Source organism: Gymnoscopelus microlampas, assembly GCF_963454915.1.
Source record: "Gymnoscopelus microlampas genome assembly, chromosome: 5".
Classification (NCBI taxonomy): Eukaryota; Metazoa; Chordata; class Actinopteri; order Myctophiformes; family Myctophidae; genus Gymnoscopelus; species Gymnoscopelus microlampas.
The window spans coordinates 8,219,756-8,242,657 of NC_139942.1; the positions used below are offsets into that span (position 1 = coordinate 8,219,756).

Genomic DNA, 22,902 nt, shown 5'->3' on the forward strand with positions numbered 1-22,902 from the left:
ACTGTGCTCCGAGGAGCACTTTTTCTAGTCTCTCTCTAGGTCATTTCCAGTAATGTTGATTCTTCATACATCTGGCTTACCAGTACTTTCCACCCCTGTGTCTGTCTATAGTCTATAGTACGTAGGTAGTATACTGTAGGTGTGGGACGGCCTCTTGAACAGTGTCCATATGTTGGCTCCCACACACACCAGTTTACGATCCAAGATGGCGCCACGTACAGTACGGCTGCTTCGTCTTGTGCTCCTCTCAGACAATGCAGCTTTTATATATCCTTATAAGCTCCACTGCAGCCACTTTGTTGAAATCCTTTTAGGGTTTTATCATTTATTGTTGTTGATGTTATTACAGTATCTATGCTGCTGCATTGTCTGAAGGAAGTCTAACAATAACACGTTTAACTCTTTAAGTACCTGTGCACAAGATGTAACAATGAAGTACAACCTTGAACTCTTGAACTGTCTGGAAGCTCCTGGTGTCGATGGCAGTGACTTCTACCAGCTAAACTAGTTTGTTGTTTGTCAAGGTATTCTACGTCGATGAGAAAGTCGCAAGTAGAACAATGGGAAAAGAAACTTGAGAGTCACACACACACACACACACACACACACACACACACACACACACACACACACACACACACACACACACACACACACACACACACACACACACACACACACAACCAAAACAAATAAAATCCATTTTATAGGAATGAAGGCAGCTATTAGCAAACATTATTTCTAACTGTCTTGTTGTGCTCACCTGATGCAATCAGGTACCACGTACAATGCCACATCTCCTGCAACATATTAACCCATTAAAACCTGAGGCCGATTCTACAAATGCCTTCTAAATCCTAACAAGGTTTGCAGTTTTACAGTGTTTCTGTCATGTTGTTTCTCTCACTCTACATGTGTTTTTTTTGCACTTTGCAGGATTTGATTTGTAGCAAGCCATCTAAACACAGTCAGTAGGATACAACAGCAGTGACAACACACAGCAAGGCGTGTGGGGAGGAATCAATTGGCATAACTTGGGGAGAAAAAAGCAGCTCCGTCACTGTCCTACACATCTTCACAAACTGTTACTGGTGAGGAGCATTTCTACTGGTATCACCAGTATCCAGGAAAAGCCCCAAAGTTCCTCCGTTTAATCACAGGCACTGGATTATCATGTAAAGGAGATCTCCACTGGCAACTCTCTGCTAACGTGATAAAAGAGAAGGCTTGTGTGGATCTGGAGATCTCCTCTGCTGCACTGACACACTCTGCTCTGTACTACTGTGCTGTGAGGTAGAGCCCTTTAATCACACTCTGCCCTCTCCCGTTGGATTTCTGACCCTTTCCCGCAGTGATTTTATTTCTGACCGCATGCAGTACATTTCTGGCTGCCGCAATCTCCCGCAACAATAAACTTAAGTGACATTTAGTTCCCCATAGTACCGCAATATTACCGTCCAGTCCTGTGTAAGCCTGCACTATTTCTATTGAGATCCAAAAACATTACAAAACAGAACGAGAGCGTGAGTGAGCGGGGGGACAGTGTATTTTTGAGAAGTTGCAAAAAGGAGATAGAGAATTTGTGTTTATTAAGACAAGCTGCGCACAAGCGAGAGACCGTACATACACGAGAGAGAGAGAGAGAGAGAGAGAGAGAGAGAGTTAGAGAGACACAGAGACACAGAGAGAGAGAGAGATTCCGTGACACAGTAGGGGAAATTAGGTTGTCCTCTGAATTCATAATATTCATCAATTGCTAAACTAAAGCATGACCAGGCCGGTGCTCTATCTGGTTTATGGTGGTGCGATAAACACACACACACACACACACACACACACACACACACACACACACACACACACACACACACACACACACACACACACACACACACACACACACACACACACACACACAACCACACACACATTTCAATTTCTTTATTTGAGTCCACATTTATAAAATACATTACAGGGGCACAAATATTTTTCAGTTGCTTTTGATGTCCCGCACACTCGAAACAACATGTGTCCCAGTGCTTCAATACAAACAAGTTCAGAATATAAACAACACATGCACATTTGCACAACTTATTCACAGTTAACATTGTTCATACACTTCAGTCTGCCATATTACCAACACTGGAGAAAAATTATGGGTACAGGAAGCACCTTCTCCTCCAAATAGATCGACTGCCTATAATGGAGGAGATTGAGCAATATGTTGCAAGCTGCTTTGCCTTACACTTGGACAACACCATAATCCTCAAGCCCCTGACCACCAGCCTGTGGACATGGCCCAAGCTGCCAAATATAAAAACAATGAGCTGGCACTTGTAGCCTAGATGTATAATGTCTTGTACTAATGGCTGGTATTTTACTTGCTTAGTAAGGAAAGCTTCCTCTAAACTTGAATCAAAAGTACAGCCAACTTACAATAGGAAAACCTCTCTGCTGTTCTCATCAATCACAATGACATCCGGTGTGTCTGCAGTTATATTTGCAAATACATGGGGGTCATTGCATTGAAACTTTTATGGTTTCACACAAGAATGTTTGTAAAACACAACAGAGGAATCAAACGTGGGTGACACATCTTTTGTAATAATGTCAACAATTCTGTTATGCCTGGCTATGTACAGTCCTTTGTAAACATTACAACCGTTTAATTGATTGATTGATTGATTGATTGATGTACTTTATTTAGTAAGACATGAGAACAGTACATGACAGTACATAACAGTACATGGAAGTACAAATTCACAATACAAGGTCTACTAAACTGGATAGCTCATTAAGCACTTAGCTTGTTTAAGATGAGATCCCCATGCACACAAATCATGATGACATATAATAGACAGACAGATATACACACTACTATACAGAATGTCATACAATCAGTTTACAGGTTACTGGTATGAAGAGTGAAAAATATGTACAAAAGAAGAAAGAGAGAGGGGGGGGGGTAGGGGGTAGGTTAGGTTAGGACATGAGGTAGGTTAGGACTTGGACAGGGGCCATTTTTTAATTGCAGCCTCCTGAAGATGTATCTTTAGGGCAGTTTTGAAAGTGAGTAGGGTTTTACACTCCTTTACTCCTTTTGGTAGGGCATTCCACATTTTTGATGAATAGCATGAGAACGAGTTCATTCCCTTTGTTGAGCCAAATCTGGGTTGAACATGATTTGTGGAGCTGCCTCTGGTGTTATGATCATGGACTTGATTACAAATAGCGTGTAATTTTGTGGGCCTTTTTTAATCGCTTTTTCGGCGTTTTTGTTACGTGAGGTTTGCCTCCAAGATGGAACCCAGGTAGGTAATTTCCTCCTTTCTTGTGATAACATTTTCACCCACTTTGATCGTGAAACTCTCAGCCTTGCTAAGGTTAGGACTGGACCCAAAGAGGATGGATTCAGTTTTACCCAGGTGTAATGAAAGTTTGTTGTCAGAGAGCCAGATGCAGATCTTGTTGAGTTCAGTGCTGAGAGTTTTCTTAACCTGCAGCCTGTCCCTGTCCGAGACCAGCAGAGAGTCATCTGCGAACAGGAACAGTTTGCAGTCGCAAGCTGAAGACATATCATACACATATATCAGGAACAGTAGAGGTCCTAGTAGTCCAGTAATATTGGCACTTGACCTCCCACTAATTGCAACAAAAACAAACTCAACTGATTTTGTGTCCTAAATATGTCCTGAATGAGAGGAAAAAAGTCGCAAGGAATTGCATGTAGGGAAATTTCAAAATGGCTGCTATCCACACTGTTATTACACATACAATTATATATCTTGAAAACCGAACACTGTATGAAGTTGACATTTGGCAGGTGTGTTGCTGAGGACCCAGAGAAATGCAGTATCAAGTTTGAACTTGTTTGGATGAGCGGTTCTTAAGAAAGCTGCAATTAAGTGGCCCATTCTAAACAGGCATATTAACTATAGGAATTCTACGGATAATAAGGGGTTAACCTAGGACAAATTGCAACAGAAACTCTTTCAACTTTTTTTTTTCATAAATATGTTAGTTATAACATATCAAAAGTCCTAAGAAATCCCAGCGGTGGAACATATTGAAAAATGCTTAAATAGGTGATGTGCTGATGTCACAATTTCCCATTGACGCCCATGTTAAAAAAGATTTAAGCATGTTTCCTTGTCTAATTTCCACACAAAAGGTTCAATACTGTCCACTATCAACCAGAAACTGTGTTGGATGCATTACAGTGCTTGTTAAAAAAAAGAAGAAACTAATCATAACCCTTCAAATGACACATTTCTGTATGTTATGCATTATGCATTTGTATGCACTCGGTTTTCATGTTCATTTCATAAACATTCTTATGTGAAGCACTGCGCATGTGATTTTGTTGATGTAAAACACTGCATTTTGTTGTAAAGATACCATCTTCTCTGTTGCGAAGATGGTATGCCGCCGACACTGTCTTGCCAATGCTGAGCTACAAACGCCACCTGCGGAGGTAGGCTACCATGGTGCCCTTGTCTTGGTTGATACCGTCTTCCATCACCTTCAATTATAATTAGACCTATTTGATCCCGTGGGAGAAATTAAGTTTCAGAAGTGATTTGTATGGCGCTTTTATCCAAAGCGCTTTACATAGATTGTGCATTACATTCACCCATTCACACACACATTCATACAACAATGGCGGAGGAAACCATGCAAGGCACCAACCTGCTCATCGGGAGCAATTAGGGGTTCAGCGTCTTGCTCAAAGACACTTCGACACTAACTCTGGGGGAGCCCCCCAGTCCGGGATCGAACTGGGAACCGTGCGGTTTCCAGTTCACTCTACCCTGGCCACTCTACCCCTGAGCCACTGCCGCCCCATGTTGTAACTGGTAGGTCAATAATAAGGTCATAGATGTAGATGTTACAGCATTGAGGAGAGAACACACCCTTACGGAATACCATTCCTCAGTCATCTGAGCCAGCTGTGCTGGCCATTACTGGTCTGTAGAGTGAAGCTGAGGTTTGACAGCATCTCCATGATGAAGTTCACCATATTTCGATCAGGGATTGTCCTCCAAAACCTCAGGTGGAATTCACAGTGCCAAAAAGTGCCAGACTATTTTCGGATTTAGTAATACAAAAAAAAAAAAAAAATCAAAGTTCTGATTTCTAAAACATTTTTAATTCACTTCATAATAATAATATTAATAATAATAACAATAATAATAATAACTTTATTTCACTTTCATACAGAAAATGCAGCTTAAAGTGCTTCACATAAAAATGTATATGAAATGAACATTAGTTCATAACAATGCATAAAATGCAGCAATAGCACTCGAAGGGTTAAGGCTTTTTTTCTTGTTCTTTTTACAAGCGCTGTACTACATTCAACAGTTTCTGGTTGATAGTGGGCAGTATTGAACCTTTTTTGTGGAAATTAGACAAGAAAACATGCTCAAATCCTTTTTTAACATGGGCGTCAATGGGAAATTGTGACATCACCTATTTAAGCATTGTGATGATGATATTGTGTGCGCATAATTTTATTGAGTTGTTTGATCGGTACTTGATCAGTTTTGTGATTATGCGATCATAATAAATTCTTGTCACTGATATTCTGTATCCTTGTCTTGCTACAAGGAACAAATACAGCATAGTCAAATCTAGCAGAAAGGGCCAAAAAGCGTTATACTTACAGGTCATTTTCAAAACTTTCCCTTCATACGATTCCTTGCGACTTTTTTTCTGTGATTCAGGACATATTGAGGATACAAAATCAGCTGAGTTTGGTTTTGTTGCAATTAGTGGGAGGTTGACCCCCATTTTGACCTAAAATGCCTGGACTATAGTATACTTCCTTGAGGAACACCACAAGTCACTGGGAGTGGAGGGGCCTGGGTGCCGTTTACTCCCTCCCTTCAAGGTAGGATCTCATCCAGTTCACCGACGTGTCATCAAAACCTATTGCTTTGAGCTCATTGATCATAATTGGGTGATTAACGGTGTCAAAGGCCTTCTGGAGGTCCAGCATGACCATGCCGCAATATTTGCCCTTGTCGACATCTTGTTTGATAGAGTCGTTCAATATATGGGACATGGACTCTATGGTCTGATACTGTCCATGGTGTAGGCAGTAAGAGTCATGTTTATTGGGATACCAGATGGACAGATTCAGTTTGGTTGGCAGCACTTGGAGGCGTGCCTTTACCGTGAAGATGAGAATACACCCACACACACACACACACACACACACACACACACACACACACACACACACACACACACACACACACACACACACACACACACACACACGTGTGACTTCCCCGTAGGGGTCCCCAGAGTTACTACCTAACCCTGTAGTAACTCTGAGGACCCCCTAGGGGTCCCCAATCCCATGTATAAGACCCATATGTTTAACCATTACATGTCCTTCTCTAATCCCACACCAATATGACTGGGTTTTAATGTTTAAAATGTTATGTTTAATAATTGATGTTTCTGACTGACAGTGACCATCTTTATGTATAGAGAGGATATACTTGGGCCTTATCTCTCTCTCTCTCTCTCTCTCTCTCTCTCTCTCTCTCTCTCTCTCTCTCTCTCTCTCTCTCTCTCTCTCTCTCTCACACACACACACACACACACACACACACACACACACACACACACACACACACACACACACACACACACACACACACACACACACACACACACACACTTACTTGCTTATGGTAGAACCTTTTTTAACTAATCAATTCATTATTTTCGCATTCTCAAGATTTATAAAATTATTTCATATTATTCTAGCTTATATGTCCTAACTGTACATCTCTGTCATTGACGGTATGGTGAGTCCATCACTGAGCGAGTCCCGGACCCCCTGTGAGTCCCGGACCCACAGAATCATCCTACCCCGGATTGTATCCGACTGGTTTCTCTCTAGACGGTCAACACCACATTTGAAACCTGTTGAAAATCACTGGTCAAGATGTAAACTAAGAACGAAGAGGTGTATCCCTGCATATCAGTATTGTGCTGCTTATGAGTTATTGTGCAAGTGTTGTGCACGTGAGTATTGTACTGTATGTCTATCCAACCCAGCTAGACAGGGTTTCTACAACAACGTGACGTTATCAACCTACAATGAGAGCATGAACGCTCAGACTAGATATTCAGGACAGAGGTGGGGAAAATGTTTACAATTTCCTTTTGGCAAACCTCCAGTGTTGAAAAATGTCTCCATTTTCTTCCTCATGCCTTCAATAATCCTTTCACATGGGCGTGACTTACAGTATTTATTGGTGCCATTTTTCTTCTCTTATCCACCAGTTCTATAACAACAGTTATTTTACGGAGGTACACGACTAACAGCTAATAGCAAAACAGCAAACAATTATAAATAATAAATATATATAAATGATGTGCATAGTGTATTGAGGTGTGTGTGTGTGTTGTAACTACCACCGTTAATGTAGTGGGTGCAGATTTGAGATGCATTTGCAACTTCTATGGATTATGTGCCTGATCGCGACGATCAAGCTTGTATACAAGCAAGCATTACTAACCCTGTGTGTGTGTGTGTGTGTGTGTGTGTGTGTGTGTGTGTGTGTGTGTGTGTGTGTGTGTGTGTGTGTGTGTGTGTGTGTGTTTGCGTTGGTTGTATGTAAATGGACTCTATAAATAAAGTTTGATTTGATTTGATTTGAACTGCTTCCTCCTCCGTGCTCCTCTGTGGGCTGCACTCAGCTGGTGAAGCTGAAAACTGAAGTTCGCCGGCGGGGTGAAAAAGGTCATCTAAAGATATTCAACTTGATGGAATGATGGATATTCACAAATGGAACAAGATGCAACGTTTGGCAAATGTAGCTTGTTTCCTTGTCACGCAACCTCCTCCACATTCTACTGTCAATCATGGTTTACACAGATCTAGTTCACTCTCTTGACAGACTGGCTATTCAACATGATGTTCAGTTGATAGACAGAGACAGAGGGGGAATTACATTTTATTTTTTGCTAATTTGTTTCCTTGTCATTCAAAGGCCCAATTATATCCTCTCTCACACACACACACACACACACACACACACACACACACACACACACACACACACACACACACACACACACACACACACACACACACACACACACACACACACACACACACACACACACACACACACACACACATCTGATGGTAGAAGCTTTTTTTTAACTAATCAATTAATTATTTAGGTATTCTCAAAATGAATTGATTATTTACCGATTATGTATGTATTATTCTAGCTTATAAGTACTAGCTGTACATCTCTGTCATTGACTGTATGGTGAATCCATCACTGATTGCTGTGTCCAACTGGTTTCTCTCTAGACGGTTAACACCACATTTAAAACCTGTTGAAAATCACTGGTCCAGATTTAAACTAAGAACACTGACCAGTGTATCCCTGCATATCAGTATTGTGCTGCTTTTGAGTGCATGTGTTGCGCATGTGTTGTGTATGTGATGTGCATGTGTTGTGCACGTGAGTGTTGCATGTCTATCCACTCCGGCTAGACAGGGTTTCCAACACCCAGACTTATTCCTCATGCCTTCAATAATCCTTCAATAATCCTTCAATAATCCTTCCACATGGGTGTGAATTATTTATTGGTGCCAGTTTCCTTCTCTTATCCACCAGTTCTACAACAACAGCATTTTTATGGAGGTACACCGTACAAGACTAACAGCTAATAGCAAAAAAGCAAACAATTATAAATAATAAATATATATAAATGATGTACGTACGTAATGTATTCAGGTGTGTGTGTGTGTGTGTGTGTGCGTGTGCGTGTGCGTGTGCGTGTGCGCGTGCGCGTGCGCGTGCGCGTGCGCGTGCATGTGCGTGTGCGTGTGTGTGTGTGTGTGTGCGTGTGCGTGTGCTTTTGTGGAGATGGACACGCTATTAAAGGAAAAACAAACAACACAACTCGGCCGGACCAGACATCACTTAAAAAAACTTCTTCTTCACTTCTTCTTCTTCTTAAAAAAAAAAACACACACACACACACACACACACACACACACACACACACACACACACACACACACACACACACACACACACACACACACACACACACACACACACACACTCACACAAGTCGGTTAATCAGTATATATAAAATAAATCAATGAATTATGTCCATGACAAAGTTAGGCTTTTCTCTCTCTAGGTCATTTCCAGTAATGTTGATTCTCCATACATCTGTATTACCAGTACTTTCCACCCCTGTGTCTGTCTATTAGTCTATAGCAGTGGTTTTCAACCAGTGGTCCTTGGGGGGCTACCAGGGGTTCCCCAGCTAAGTTAGTTAACATAGCCTCAGAATCATTTTAACCACTTAGCTTTGGCTATTCAAAAATAGCACATATACAAGCTCATAGCGCGGCACCGAGTGCCGCGCTATGAGCTTGTAGATCTTCTATTTTTGAAAAATCTTGAAAATGTGTGCAAATCTTTGAATACATAACATTTTCAAAGAGAACATTAACTCAAATCTTTGCTTCTGGGGGTCCCTGGCACAAAACATTTTCAGATGGTGGTCCGCGGCCAAATGTATATCAATTTAGGGGTCCCTGGCATGAAAAAGGTTGAAAACCACTGGTCTATAGTACATATAGTATACTGTAGGTGTGGGACGGCCTCTTGAACAGTGTCCATATGTTGGCTCCCACACACCAGTTTACGATCCAAGATGGCGCCACGTACAGTACTGCTGCTTTGTCTTGTGCTCCTCTCATACAATGGAGCTTTTATATATCCGTATAAGCTCCACTGCAGCCACTTTGTTGAAATCTTTTTAGGGTTTTATCATTATTGTTGTTGTTTGTTATTATCTAGGCTGCTGCATTGTCTGAAGGAAGTCTAACAATAACACGTTTAACCCTTTAAGTACCTGTGCACAAGATGTAACAATAAAGTACAACCTTGAACTCTTGAACTGTCTGGAAGCTCCTGTCGATGGCAGTGACTTCTACCAGCTAAACTAGTTTGTTGTTTGTCAAGGTATTCTACGTCGATGAAGTCGCAAATAGAACAATGGGAAAAGAAACTTGAGAGTCAAAACTGACAACGAAGGGCATGACAGGACTGCAGTGTCACAATAGTTTGATGCAAAGGTGCCTGACTTTGATCAGAGGTAGATGGAGGGTTACCGTGGATTGTGATTGTGTTTATTATAGTTGATATTTTAATTATTGGACACAAATCTGCTTTTCAGCTCTGCCCTCCTTTGACCTTTGGCTTAGTAGCAAGCAAGTCCTTCTGAACAGATGACATGACATGTTTTTGATTTTTTTCCTATGCACCGTTTTTCATTGTGGTCTCTCTCTCTCTCTCTCTCTCTCTCTCTCTCTCTCTCTCTCTCTCTCAATCTCTCTCTCTCTCTCTCTCACGCACGCACGCACGCACGCACGCACGCACGCACGCACGCACGCACGCACGCACACACACACACACACACACACACTACAAAAAAATAAAAATCCACAGGATTGAACGCATGTTTTGACATTTTATAGGAATTCCAGCAGACATGGTGAATGGGGCCGGGGAGCTGCATTTTCGGGGACAGAAGCAAGAATGTGGCATCTTCAACTAGTTTTTTTTTTGTTTATCCTTTTTTCTCCCTCTGCTTTTCAGCACCCTCCTTACGTTTGTTTCGGTGGCATTGTGTCTTGACTCTTGTTTGTCACCCTGCATTCGTGACCGTCTGACTGAGAAATGATATATATATATTTTTTTGTAGATATTTTTGGGTCTTTTTCTGCCTTTATTTGAGAGGAAAGTAGGCTGACAGGAAATGGGGATAGAGATGGGGGGGGGGTGACATGCAGCAAAGGCCGTCGGGTTCAGGAGTCGAAGCCGCGACACACTGTCAGACTGGATTACCGGCCTATGTGGTATGCGCCTGGACCGCTAGGGCAGCAGGCGCCCGAGAAATGAATCTAATGAAATCTGATCACTTCCTCACTCTGCCTGTCATCTGAATGAGGAAACTATCCACCTGCCGTGGTTCCCGCATTCAGTGTCACATGCAAATCCTACCCCTTAGTACAGCATTTTTGCACAAGTGTTTTTTTCCGGGGGCAGAATAGTAATAAAGCACTGTGACCTTGTGACCCGTGAGGCAAATTCCAAATCTCCAACTTCCATCCTCCACTCACACCTTAGCCTCGTCCCAGAGCGTCCATCTTGTTCATTTGTGGTGTATTTCAAGGCTAATACAGTGGAATATGAAGTTATTATGATATTAATATATACAAACACAAAACGGTTAAGGGTCTCATAATGTTAAGGGACCAAAAGGTTAGTTGGGAGAGAACGGCTGTTACAGTGGAGGTAATTAAGATACCACCCCACATGAGCCGTTTGCATTCTAATGTGAAGCTATTGTGTTATAAAAGCTGAACTAAAATGTAACTCAGGGAGTACAGTTGTCACACGACGTGAGGCTGCTTGGCTGTTAGGCCAGGGGCTTCGGCTCCTGGCTCCTTCTGTTGTACTTGATGCTGAATAAACCGAATCATGATAGAACCTGGGAACCTGATGTCTCTTTTCCTCCACTTCTTATAACATCTACCAGCCTGCTAGCCGCAGTTTATGCCTCATCTGACACGACACATTCAACAAGATGACAGACTACCGTATTATCTTTGAACATTTGCATTGTCCTACTGTCAATGGCATTGTGCTTTCTCAAGTATGTTTTCATTTTTTCCCTAGTCTGCGTTACAGCCACTTTCTTTCAATAATAATCAGGTGATTCATTTAGATTATCCCTGATTGAATCTGGTCTATGTCCTGTTTACTCCACATGATATTAGATTATGTTTCTGACATGCACAAAAAAAACAACAGTTTTATTAAAATATGATAAGATACATCTGCACTTCTGTTATTAAATAAATGGGCAAAGACGATTCTATGATTCACAGAAAGTCCGCAATGGAGCTCGACTGACGGTCAGTTGGTGTCCCCATGAGGGCTCGACCTGTTTCAATTGAAACAGGTGAAACATACCTGATTATACGTATGTTTATAATGCATGATAGACATGGGATGCATAGCCAATAGACCAATGGCACAACATCATCTGTCATCAAAACAAGCTGCTCGCACCGCACCACGCACCACCATCATACGACGGAGCATAACTTTAACCTAGCTGGGGTGATAGCATCGCGCACACGCACGCACGCGCGCGCACGCACGCACGCACGCACGCACGCACGCACACACGCACGCACGCACGCACGCACGCACGCACACACACACACACACACATCCAACTGATTCAGGATGAAGAGTGGCACATACCGCCCCTCAACTAGTTGCCCTGGGCAACGGGGCTGTTAGGATCATTATTTATCTGGTATCCTATCATTTCTTGGAGGCTCTACATTGTTCTCTCTGCTCTCTACTTGGGACTAATTACCTTGTTGCTTATTGACCAGAGTTCATGTTCACTCTGCTTATTCTGATCCCGTACTTGTAATTCACTCTGTATAAGAGCGTCTGCTAAATGCCTAAATCATAGAGAGAAATTCAATCAAAAGTCAATAATTAGTAAACTGGGGCCATGCTGTGACAGGCATGGGTTGCAATCTACACCTGAAATTCAAATAAGGGACCTTCATTTCCAAGAAAAATAAGGGTCGCCCAGACGGCTGGGCTTGTCTGCGGCACTACATCCAGTTCCATCAAACATGTCCTGCATGCAGCCAGTAGGCCGAGTTGGAAGTACCTGTTCAAATTAGCCTCATGGTTGTGCTATACCATTTCGCTTTTCATTAACCATCCATGATCAATCCGTTAATAATTTATTAACCATTTATTAGCCATCCAATTAACCCATCCTTGGAGAAAGCAAGGCCATGGTGGAGTTTCAATGAGAGATGAGAAGCATCATTTCACAGTGATTGTTGAATTTTCAAGAACAAATCAAAACAATTATGTTTTGATGTCTGATCAAAACATAATTACAATATTTATATCGACTATCTTTTTGAACAATCTTTCTATTAACTACCTATGCTGCTAAGGTACCTACAATACATCTATGCATTCTATCGCTCTTCTGCATTGGATTGATGCCATACAGATCATTTTGTTGTACACCTGTGTTCAATGACAACATAAAATCATCCATCCATCCATACTGTGCTTTCCTTGTCTCTGCTCGACACTTTCTTAATCACAGGTCCTAATTATGTTTACGAGGTAGACAACATCTGACCATGCATCGGACTAGACCTCAGACCCCTGTATGCTAGAATGGTGCGTCCGTCCGTCCGTCCGTCCGTCCGTCCGTCCGTCCGTCCGTCCGTCCGTCCGTCCGACCGTCCGTCCGTCCGTCCGTCCGTTTGTCTGTCTGACTGTCCACCTGATTGTCTGTGAATGTGATATCTCTCCTTGAGGGAATTTCATGACATTTGGAACAACCGTCCGCTTGGAGCTTGTTTAATAATAATAATAATAAAACAAATATAATAACAGGGATACAAATTGGCAATACACTAAAAAAAAAATCACAATAATTGCATATCTGCCAACATAATTATATATTCTTGTCTCTAAAGGGCTTGCCTAGGTGCCTTAATAAGCAGGCATGGCAGTACTTTGCACATCAGGCAGCATTGTACTGAAGATTTAATTTCTCTCTACAGATGACAAGGAAGTATCACTATAATTATAGTTGACATGGCTATATGATCACTGAGCTCAACAGCAACAAATGAGGATGTATTTACGGTGTTTTCCCGAAAGTTCTTAAAGAAACTTAGTGGGCTAACTGAAAGCAGCAATGGAAAAAATATATATAAAATATTATATATATATATATATATATATATATATATATATATATACACACACACACACACACACACACACCACCACACACTCACGCACACGCTCACGCTCACGCGCGCGCACACACACACACACACACACACACACACACACACACACACACACACACACACACACACACACACACACACACACACACACACACACACACACACACACACACACACACACAAATACAAAGGAGCACTGAGAGCAACAGGGTGATATCTGTGTCAACTCCTTTCCTCCCTCCCTCTTTCTCTCCATCTTCCCCTCCTCGCTTTTACAATAATGTTAATTTGAGTGAATTTGAGGAGTCTGCACACATACTGTAGTGAGCACCAATTAGTGGTGTTTGATTGTGCTAAAATACAATAAAACAAGTATTGCAAATTACAGCAATTTGTTAAAAATGACACTTTTGTCTCTATTTGTTGCTACTATACACTGGCTGTTGTATAGTGTATGGTGTTAATAAATCAGTAGACTTAAAATCACACCAAAGGCCAAGTGGCCTTGCCCCTGAAACATTAAAGTGTCCTAAATGTTAAAAGGGAATGAGGAAACAAAACATTTAAAAAATCCAAAGACCTGGCAAACTGACATGACAACTCAAACACACCCACATTGTTTCACAATTCACTATACACTGTCTAGTCCATCAAACCCACATTATTTCCTGGTTCATAAAGGTATATATTGTCATGTTTGCCCGCTGTGGTGACATTCTCCCTGAAGAGTTGATGACAACAGGATGCTGTCTCTGCCTCTGTTCCTCATCCTTCTGACAGGTAAGTCTTATTCTGTTCGTTTTTTTTACAATTGAATCATTTCAGATTATTCCCAAGGAACCAGATGCATTACGGTGAGCCAAAAGAAGATGATTGTTGATGACTAGCAGCAGCCTATTTCAATGAGTTTTATGGAGGTGGTTTTAACAATAATTAAAGGACGACTTCACCACTTTCCAACATATCTTCATATAATAGGTCCTCACTAATGCTCATGATAAAATGATACAATTTTTTTCTACTTGGTCTGTGTCTCATAGGAGGGCTGTGGACAGTCCAGAAACCCGTCTACCAGTGACATCATCGTTAGGCAGGATTTGTTTTTCCAAAAAGATTTAAAAAAAAATATTCCGATTTTTATTAAGGCAAGAACAATGGGATCTATTATTGCATTGCAACTTTCCAGGAATACAAAGCCTGCAGTTTCTATTAGCTTGGATTCCCCATCGATGATGTCACTGGTAGACGGGTTTCTGAACTGTCCACAGCCCTCCTCTGAGAGACGGACTGAGTAGAAAAAAATGGTACCATTTTATCATGAGCATTAGTGAGGACCTATTATATGAAGATATGTTGAAAAGTGGTGAAGTCGTCCTTTAACAGAAGGATAATTGCTGCTGTGTGGCACTTTATTGTTGCAACATTGCTGTAGTGACCACATTAGGATCTTTAAGAAAGTGCAAATGTGCATGTTTTATTTTGGTATATATATGTTTTTGAGAGAGAGATTTATTATGTTAATTAATTCGTTTTTAGTTTTCACATTTCATTATTTATAGCATTTTTAATCAGTATCGTATCGAATTATATATATATATATATATATATATATATATATATATATATATATATATATATATATATATATATATATATATATATATATATATATATATATGTTGGGCTCTGTTAAAAAACTTTTACAACATTTTAAACTTTTTGAAGTGTAAGGTGGACTGTATGTGAGACTGAGACTTAAAAACCAATGTGGCTCTGAGTCCAGAACCAATCGTGGTCCAAGCTATTGCTGCCAAGGCATGAGCTCTGAACTCGATGCCTAAAAGTCCAGGGAAAGTGACTTTCAACTGCTGTTTGTATCATGAGATCATCTACCCAGAACGTGAATATTACGTGGTGATAAAGCCACTTAATTATTTAGCAAAACAAGGTTGATTTTTCATCGTAAATAAAAGCATCAACCTGTATGAATGAGACATATCAGTATTTTATTCGTCACACTCTCGTGTGTAAGGACATTGAGAATCTCACACTGGAAAACTGTCTTCTTAAAACATACTTTAATGAAGCAGACTTTTAATCAATCGTCTCTGAAAATGTTTACAGTTGGAGAAAGAGTGACAGCATGGGACAACGACTGGGACCAACCTTTGCATCGTGAATGTCCAATGGGCCAAGCTGTTTCCCACATCTCAAGGTACAGAAATAAATAAATAAATGAGGACACACGCACGCACACAACAAACACGCATGCAACACACATGCCCACAACACACACACACACACACACACACACACACACACACACACACACACACACACACACACACACACACACACACACACACACACATCGAAGCATCATTTAATTGTTAACATAGTATCAATCATTCCATCACTTTCATTTGTTTCCAAGCTATCACCACAACGGTCATGAAGATCGTCGCTGGACTGTTCGATGCAAGGCAGCAGGTGTGACCTTCAATGTCTGTTCCTGGTCAGGCTACGTCAACAATTTTGATCATCCCGTGAACTTCAACTGTCGTGACAACTTTGTCATCACTGGGATGAAAAGTTATCACCACAATGGCTACGAAGACAGACGGTAAGAACAATGCATGCAAACCCATTATCATGAAAAGCAGGCATGAAATATAAGGCATTAGCATTAGGGTGTTATAGAAAGGACTATTTAATTAGCAATATCAGTAGCTACTGTGTGTGTGCGTTCGTGCGTGTGGCGAGGCGCTACATCCACCGGAGCAGAAATGTGTTGGTAGGGGGCTAATTGGCATAATGACTGGAAAAAAAGGGGTACAAATATTTGTCATCTAAAAAAACAAAGGGAGAAAAAAAAATGTAATTGATGGTCAACCCCCCCCTCAGCCACCTCCAATGAATAAATGAATAAAATATAATTTCAGCTGGCAGTTTAAGTGCTGTAAGTCCTCTCGACTGCAAACACATGGATGCCAAGAAACACACTGGGTGAACAACTGGGACCAGTACCTCTCCTGGAATGTTCCTGGAGGAAACTTCTTGACAGGCGTGTACAGTTACCACGATAATGGCAAGGAGTAAGTACAGTCACAGCCCCACGTTGTTTTTCTTTGTCTCTCTAACTGCAATGTTGTTTTTTATCATTCATTATTACAAATATTATGTAGTTTCCCCTACAGTTAATAAAACATGGGTGTTTCGGGTCTTGCAACAGACACCCTCCACCAGGCGACCTGACCGAGGCTGATCAGACCCCGGCCTGTGTCCAAGTGGCATGCTACTGCCCCCACTGTCTCTTGAGGGTAGTTAGAGACAGTGCTAATTGGGGGTTAGGGTTAGCCTGGCACTAGCCAGACCGACGACGTGGATCCACTCACACATGGAACGTATGTGAGTGAATCCACGCCATCAGTCCGGCCAATGCCAGGCCAGGTTAGGTGAGATGTTGCAGCAGGTGTTGGTGACACTAGGAGGCTCTAGGCTACCCTTGTATTGGCCTTATTTTATATAGCACCAAATCACATTGGAAGTCATTTAAGGTCACTTTCAGTATAGAACAGGTCTAGTTTGTGATACACACACACACCAATACATTTGGAACACAGACCTTTTACTTGTAATTATTGTAATTGTGGTATTGTTACTTTTACTGAAGTACAATATCTGAGTACTTCTTCCACCACTGGTTGCACATGGTGATTCAATTTACTATGCTGTGTTTTATATTGACAGGGATCGTCGCTTCCGTTTCAAGTACTGCCAGGGACGTATCCGCTGAAGACCAAGACTGTGGCAGCAATACATTCTATGATTGTCTGTAATTGCATGTCTATTCATTGTATTATTAATTTACTTTCAGCTTCATTCTCATGACTGTTTAGAGTTGGTTCATTATAATCTCACATTGTTATGAATATGAATGGGTGTTGTAGCAGAGAAAGTGTTCATAGCAATGAGGAATTTAACAGAGCCTAAACACTGTATCAGGTCCATTTGGTTAAATATGTATCCATGGTGTTAGATTGGTATCCTCTCAGAACTCCTTCTTATCAGTCTCCCGAAACCTTCCAAGGCAACCGGACACTGAACCTTTGAATTCAGGTTCACTTCTTTATTATAGCCTACTTTATATCTCTGTCGTATCAAATAAATATTCAAGCATTTAAGTGGTCATTGTTTATTATCTTACCAAGGAAATGCTTAATTTACACAACAGAAAGCCCCAGTCATCTGTTCCACACACAGACAAACATATCACTTTGGGGTTGCCAAGTCTGTTGCCATGTCTGCCCCTGAAAGAAAAGGCAGGGGGGTCTGAGAAGACCTCCCATAAAGGGTCGTCACATTGAGTCAAGTCCCAATTTTATTTATTTATTATGTGCTGAATCGAGTAACAAAACAAAGCAAACAAACATACAAAAAAACACGTAATCTCTTTAGGCTGTTTTGGGCTTCCTATTTAGAAGGGCATTCCTATCTATAGAGAACTGGCTTTAACAAGAGCTGTATCTGTATAAGTGCTTTAGTGGAGTAGCCTTTTTCTATAAATCGACTGTGCATCTCCCTGCTTTTGGCTGAAACATCTCTGTCGTTGTCATAAATCCTAATGTAGTCTTTGAAACTGACCATAATGGGAAGCTCCTCTAGGTGGCAGAGTAACAACTCTTTGCATGGAGTAAAGTATTTGTAATTCTGTAAATATTAGTATAAATAACCCAAGTCTTTTTTACTAATTACCAGATCTTAGAAGTTAAACATGTTCTTATTCATTAGACTCCAAAGAGAGGCTCTTATTTGTGTTTGCATTGTTAAAGGACCACTTCACCCATTTTCAGCCCATCTTCATATAATTGGTCCTCACTAATGCTCATGATCAGACGGCTACCATTTCTGTCACTCTGTGTCTCATCAATGGGGAATAAAAGCTAATAGAAACGGCAGGCTTTCTCTTCCTGGAAAATGAAGGTAGTTGTGAAATAACAATATATAGCTCATCTACAGGTCCATCCCACCACATAACGACATCATCAATATATCTGGCCCACCAAATGATCTTATCTAAAAACAATAAAACTATATAGGCCTACATTAGAATGAAACACAAAATCCCCCCCCCCCCCCCCAAAGAACCTTTACTTGGTTAAAGAATTCATCCTGAAACAGGAACATATTATTATTTAGAGTGAATTTAGGTTGAAAGGGGCCATCAGATAGCCACACCAGGGTCCACGTATTGCCCCCCAGAGGCCCTGCCAGGCACAGTGGTTGTGCCAACTTAAGTTTGGTGCGGATTGAATTATTGAATTATTACAACAGGGGTCAGGACAGTTTGGCATGCTGGTGTAATTATTGTAATTGTGGTATTGTTACTTTTACTGAAGTACAATATCTGAGTACTTCTTCCACCACTGGTTGCACATTGTGATTCAATTTACTATGCTGTGTTTTATATTGACAGGGATCGTCGCTTCCGTTTCAAGTACTGCCAGGGACGTATCCGCTGAAGACCAAGACTGTGGCAGCAATACATTCTATGATTGTCTGTAATTGCATGTCTATTCATTGTATTATTAATTTACTTTCAGTTTCATTCTCATGACTGTATAGAGTTGGTTCATTATAATCTCACATTGTTATGAATATGAATGGGTGTTGTAGCAGAGAAAGTGTTCATAGCAATGAGGAATTTAACAGAGCCTAAACACTGTATCAGGTCCATTTGGTTAAATATGTATCCATGGTGTTAGATTGGTATCCTCTCAGAACTCCTTCTTGTCAGTCTCCCGAAACCTTCCAAGGCAACCGGACACTGAACCTTTGAATTCAGGTTCACTTCTTTATTATAGCCTACTTTATATCTCTGTCGTATCAAATAAATATTCAAGCATTTAAGTGGTCATTGTTTATTATCTTACCAAGGAAATGCTTAATTTACACAACAGAAAGCCCCAGTCATCTGTTCCACACACAGACAAACATATCACTTTGGGGTTGCCAAGTCTGTTGCCATGTCTGCCCCTGAAAGAAAAGGCAGGGGGGTCTGAGAAGACCTCCCATAAAGGGTCGTCACATTGAGTCAAGTCCCAATTTTATTTATTTATTATGTGCTGAATCGAGTAACAAAACAAAGCAAACAAACATACAAAAAAACACGTAATCTCTTTAGGCTGTTTTGGGCTTCCTATTTAGAAGGGCATTCCTATCTATAGAGAACTGGCTTTAACAAGAGCTGTATCTGTATAAGTGCTTTAGTGGAATAGCCTTTTTCTATAAATCGACTGTGCATCTCCCTGCTTTTGGCTGAAACATCTCTGTCGTTGTCATAAATCCTATGTAGTCTTTGAAACTGACCATAATGGGAAGCTCCTCTAGGTGGCAGAGTAACAACTCTTTGCATGGAGTAAAGTATTTGTAATTCTGTAAATATTAGTATAAATAACCCAAGTCTTTTTTACTAATTACCAGATCTTAGAAGTTAAACATGTTCTTATTCATTAGACTCCAAAGAGAGGCTCTTATTTGTGTTTGCATTGTTAAAGGACCACTTCACCCATTTTCAGCCCATCTTCATATAATTGGTCCTCACTAATGCTCATGATCAGACGGCTACCATTTCTGTCACTCTGTGTCTCATCAATGGGGAATAAAAGCTAAAAGAAACGGCAAGCTTTCTCTTCCTGGAAAATGAAGGTAGTTGTGAAATAACAATATATAGCTCATCTACAGGTCCATCCCACCACATAACGACATCATCAATATATCTGGCCCACCAAATGATCTTATCTAAAAACAATAAAACTATATAGGCCTACATTAGAATGAAACACAAAATCCCCCCCCCCTCCGCCCCCCCAAAGAACCTTTACTTGGTTAAAGAATTCATCCTGAAACAGGAAAACATTATTATTTAGAGTGAATTTAGGTTGAAAGGGGCCATCAGATAGCCACACCAGGGTCCACGTATTGCCCCCCAGAGGCCCTGCCAGGCACAGTGGTTGTGCCAACTTAAGTTTGGTGCGGATTGAATTATTGAATTATTACAACAGGGGTCAGGACAGTTTGGCATGCTGGTGTATAATCACATTATTCCTGGCCACGCCCACTGTGGGCCTGGCAGGTAGGGTAGTAGGGGAGGTGGGGAGCCCCATGTCAATGAGTTTCCTGTTTACCAGTGTTGCCATGGCTGCTTTTAATAAGCAATTATTATTTTATTTCTTTTAAGCGTAGATGCTTAATTGGTCATGCTTTCTAATGTTTTCAGCGTCGCAGACCTCCATCTGAAAATATGTGGTGCCAGGGACCCCCATACAAGATTTATGTTGTTAAAATGTTTCTAAAGTATTCTAAATATTTTACTTTTTTCCCCCAATATGTTTTGACAATAGCAAGTGGTAAAACTGAGCCTAGTTGCTTCTTTTGGGCTTGTTTTCAAAATTTCAAAATCTGGCAACACACTGATTACCTGCATTACACCCAGGGAAATAGCAAGAGTCGCATTTTCCGGTTTACTTCCCGTTTCTGCGTGATGTGGTTGGACGCCTTTTTAGGAGACAGGAAGCAGCTTGGAGTCTATTGATTCCAATGGGAGAGTGAACGTGAACACAGCTTCTGAACCATTCTTTAGCTCCATGGTTACTGAACTAAATATTGGACCCAATCGTCACAAGACACACAATATGTACAAGATTTTCATACTAAAATGGCTTTTTTTTTGTGACACAAATGAGGAGAAAATCAACTTTGTTATCGACTTTTCTCTATCCCAGCAACAAACTCTCGCGAGATTTGGGAAGATATCTGGAGGGTCCATCTCGGTCCATCTGCAGTCTGACGGAGACATAGAGGTCTCTGTCCCTTATATTATATTGTATTATTATATTATATTTTAACTCTATGCTCTGTCCCCATAAGATGCTCTAAAAACTGATAAACTGAGATTCTGAATATAGTATGTGAAATCATATGGACATATTAAAAAATAAATGTGTGTTCCAATGCTCAATATCATTTTCCATTATTGAATGTCTTGGTTGATAGGGTATGATTTGGGAATCATGACATTTTGTTAAACATTCATGCTAAACACTATAGTCTATAGTGGTAAAATATATACCTTATAAATAAAAGGCCCTGTTACAATGTTGAGCAGAAACAGGAGCACATCTAGCATAAGACTGAATAATACGTGTGTGTTTGTGGGGGGAATTGTATGGGTTTTGTGGAGTATCACTGGGAAACCGCCTACTAGGTAAGCGCCTCACCTTGGAAAGACAGGTAGACAGAGGCAGAGAGAGGCTACACAGTCAGCGCAGCAGCCTGGGGCGCGTCATAGAGGGGCGGTACCTACCAATCGCTCTCATGAATCAGCCCCAGTTGTCTACACCTGCGAGTGCCTAGGTGTGGCACCAAACTACAAAACAGGCCGCTCTGCCTCAGTCTACACTGGCTCTCCTGGTGAACAGACCGGCGCTGTAGGCGGTGAGTGATTCTCCACTATTGTTCCCTAACAATGCTGATTACTGATGAAATGTAGAACTAAAGGATTGTTTCCTCTACTCCATAGGCAACCTACGGAGAGAAATGAAAGAATGTAAAGCATGATGTTATGATGCATGGAAACCCCGACCCCGGGATGGATTTCTGTTGAAAACATCTGATTATTATTTATTACACTAGAAGTTGAAACTATAGACGCCTTAACAGACGACGTCACACTGATACGAAACAGTATGCGCGCGCAGGTCGGCAGCAAAAAAAAACACCGCTCATAAGATGCAATGTAAAAGTGGTCACAGTCTCACGTGTAAAAATGCATCCCATCAAACTTTCAGATGCTGTTTTTCTCCCAGTGTGGAGGAAGAATGCTTAGGATTTTTACTGTGATCTCTCGCTCTTGAAATATATAATCCTTGGTTTCTGTTGTGTGTAAACAATAATAACAATTCAAAGCAGTTGTCCTCAAAACTCCACCTCCAGTGGCTGTCATAGGAACGGAGGGAGCG

At 41.0% G+C, this 22,902-nt stretch overlaps 1 protein-coding gene across 3 annotated transcripts in view; it reads left to right on the forward strand.

Annotated features, from left to right (window-relative positions):
* Nucleotides 1-14,533: 14,533 nt before the first annotated feature.
* The window catches only part of LOC311045487 (dermatopontin-like), a 47,558-nt gene continuing 39,189 nt past the window's right edge, over nucleotides 14,534-22,902 (forward strand). The window contains exons 1-5 of one of the 3 annotated variants that reach the window (XM_084057371.1): nucleotides 14,534-14,662; nucleotides 16,007-16,097; nucleotides 16,317-16,505; nucleotides 16,825-16,977; nucleotides 17,633-18,020. In XM_084057371.1, the coding sequence (XP_083913497.1) occupies nucleotides 14,626-14,662; nucleotides 16,007-16,097; nucleotides 16,317-16,505; nucleotides 16,825-16,977; nucleotides 17,633-17,678 (516 nt within the window). In that variant the 5' untranslated portion in view covers nucleotides 14,534-14,625 and the 3' untranslated portion in view covers nucleotides 17,679-18,020. Of the gene's footprint in view, nucleotides 14,663-16,006; nucleotides 16,098-16,316; nucleotides 16,506-16,824; nucleotides 16,978-17,632; nucleotides 18,021-22,902 lie in introns of those variants that run through there. The other 2 variants (XM_084057372.1, XM_084057373.1) reach the window with 2 other exon arrangements.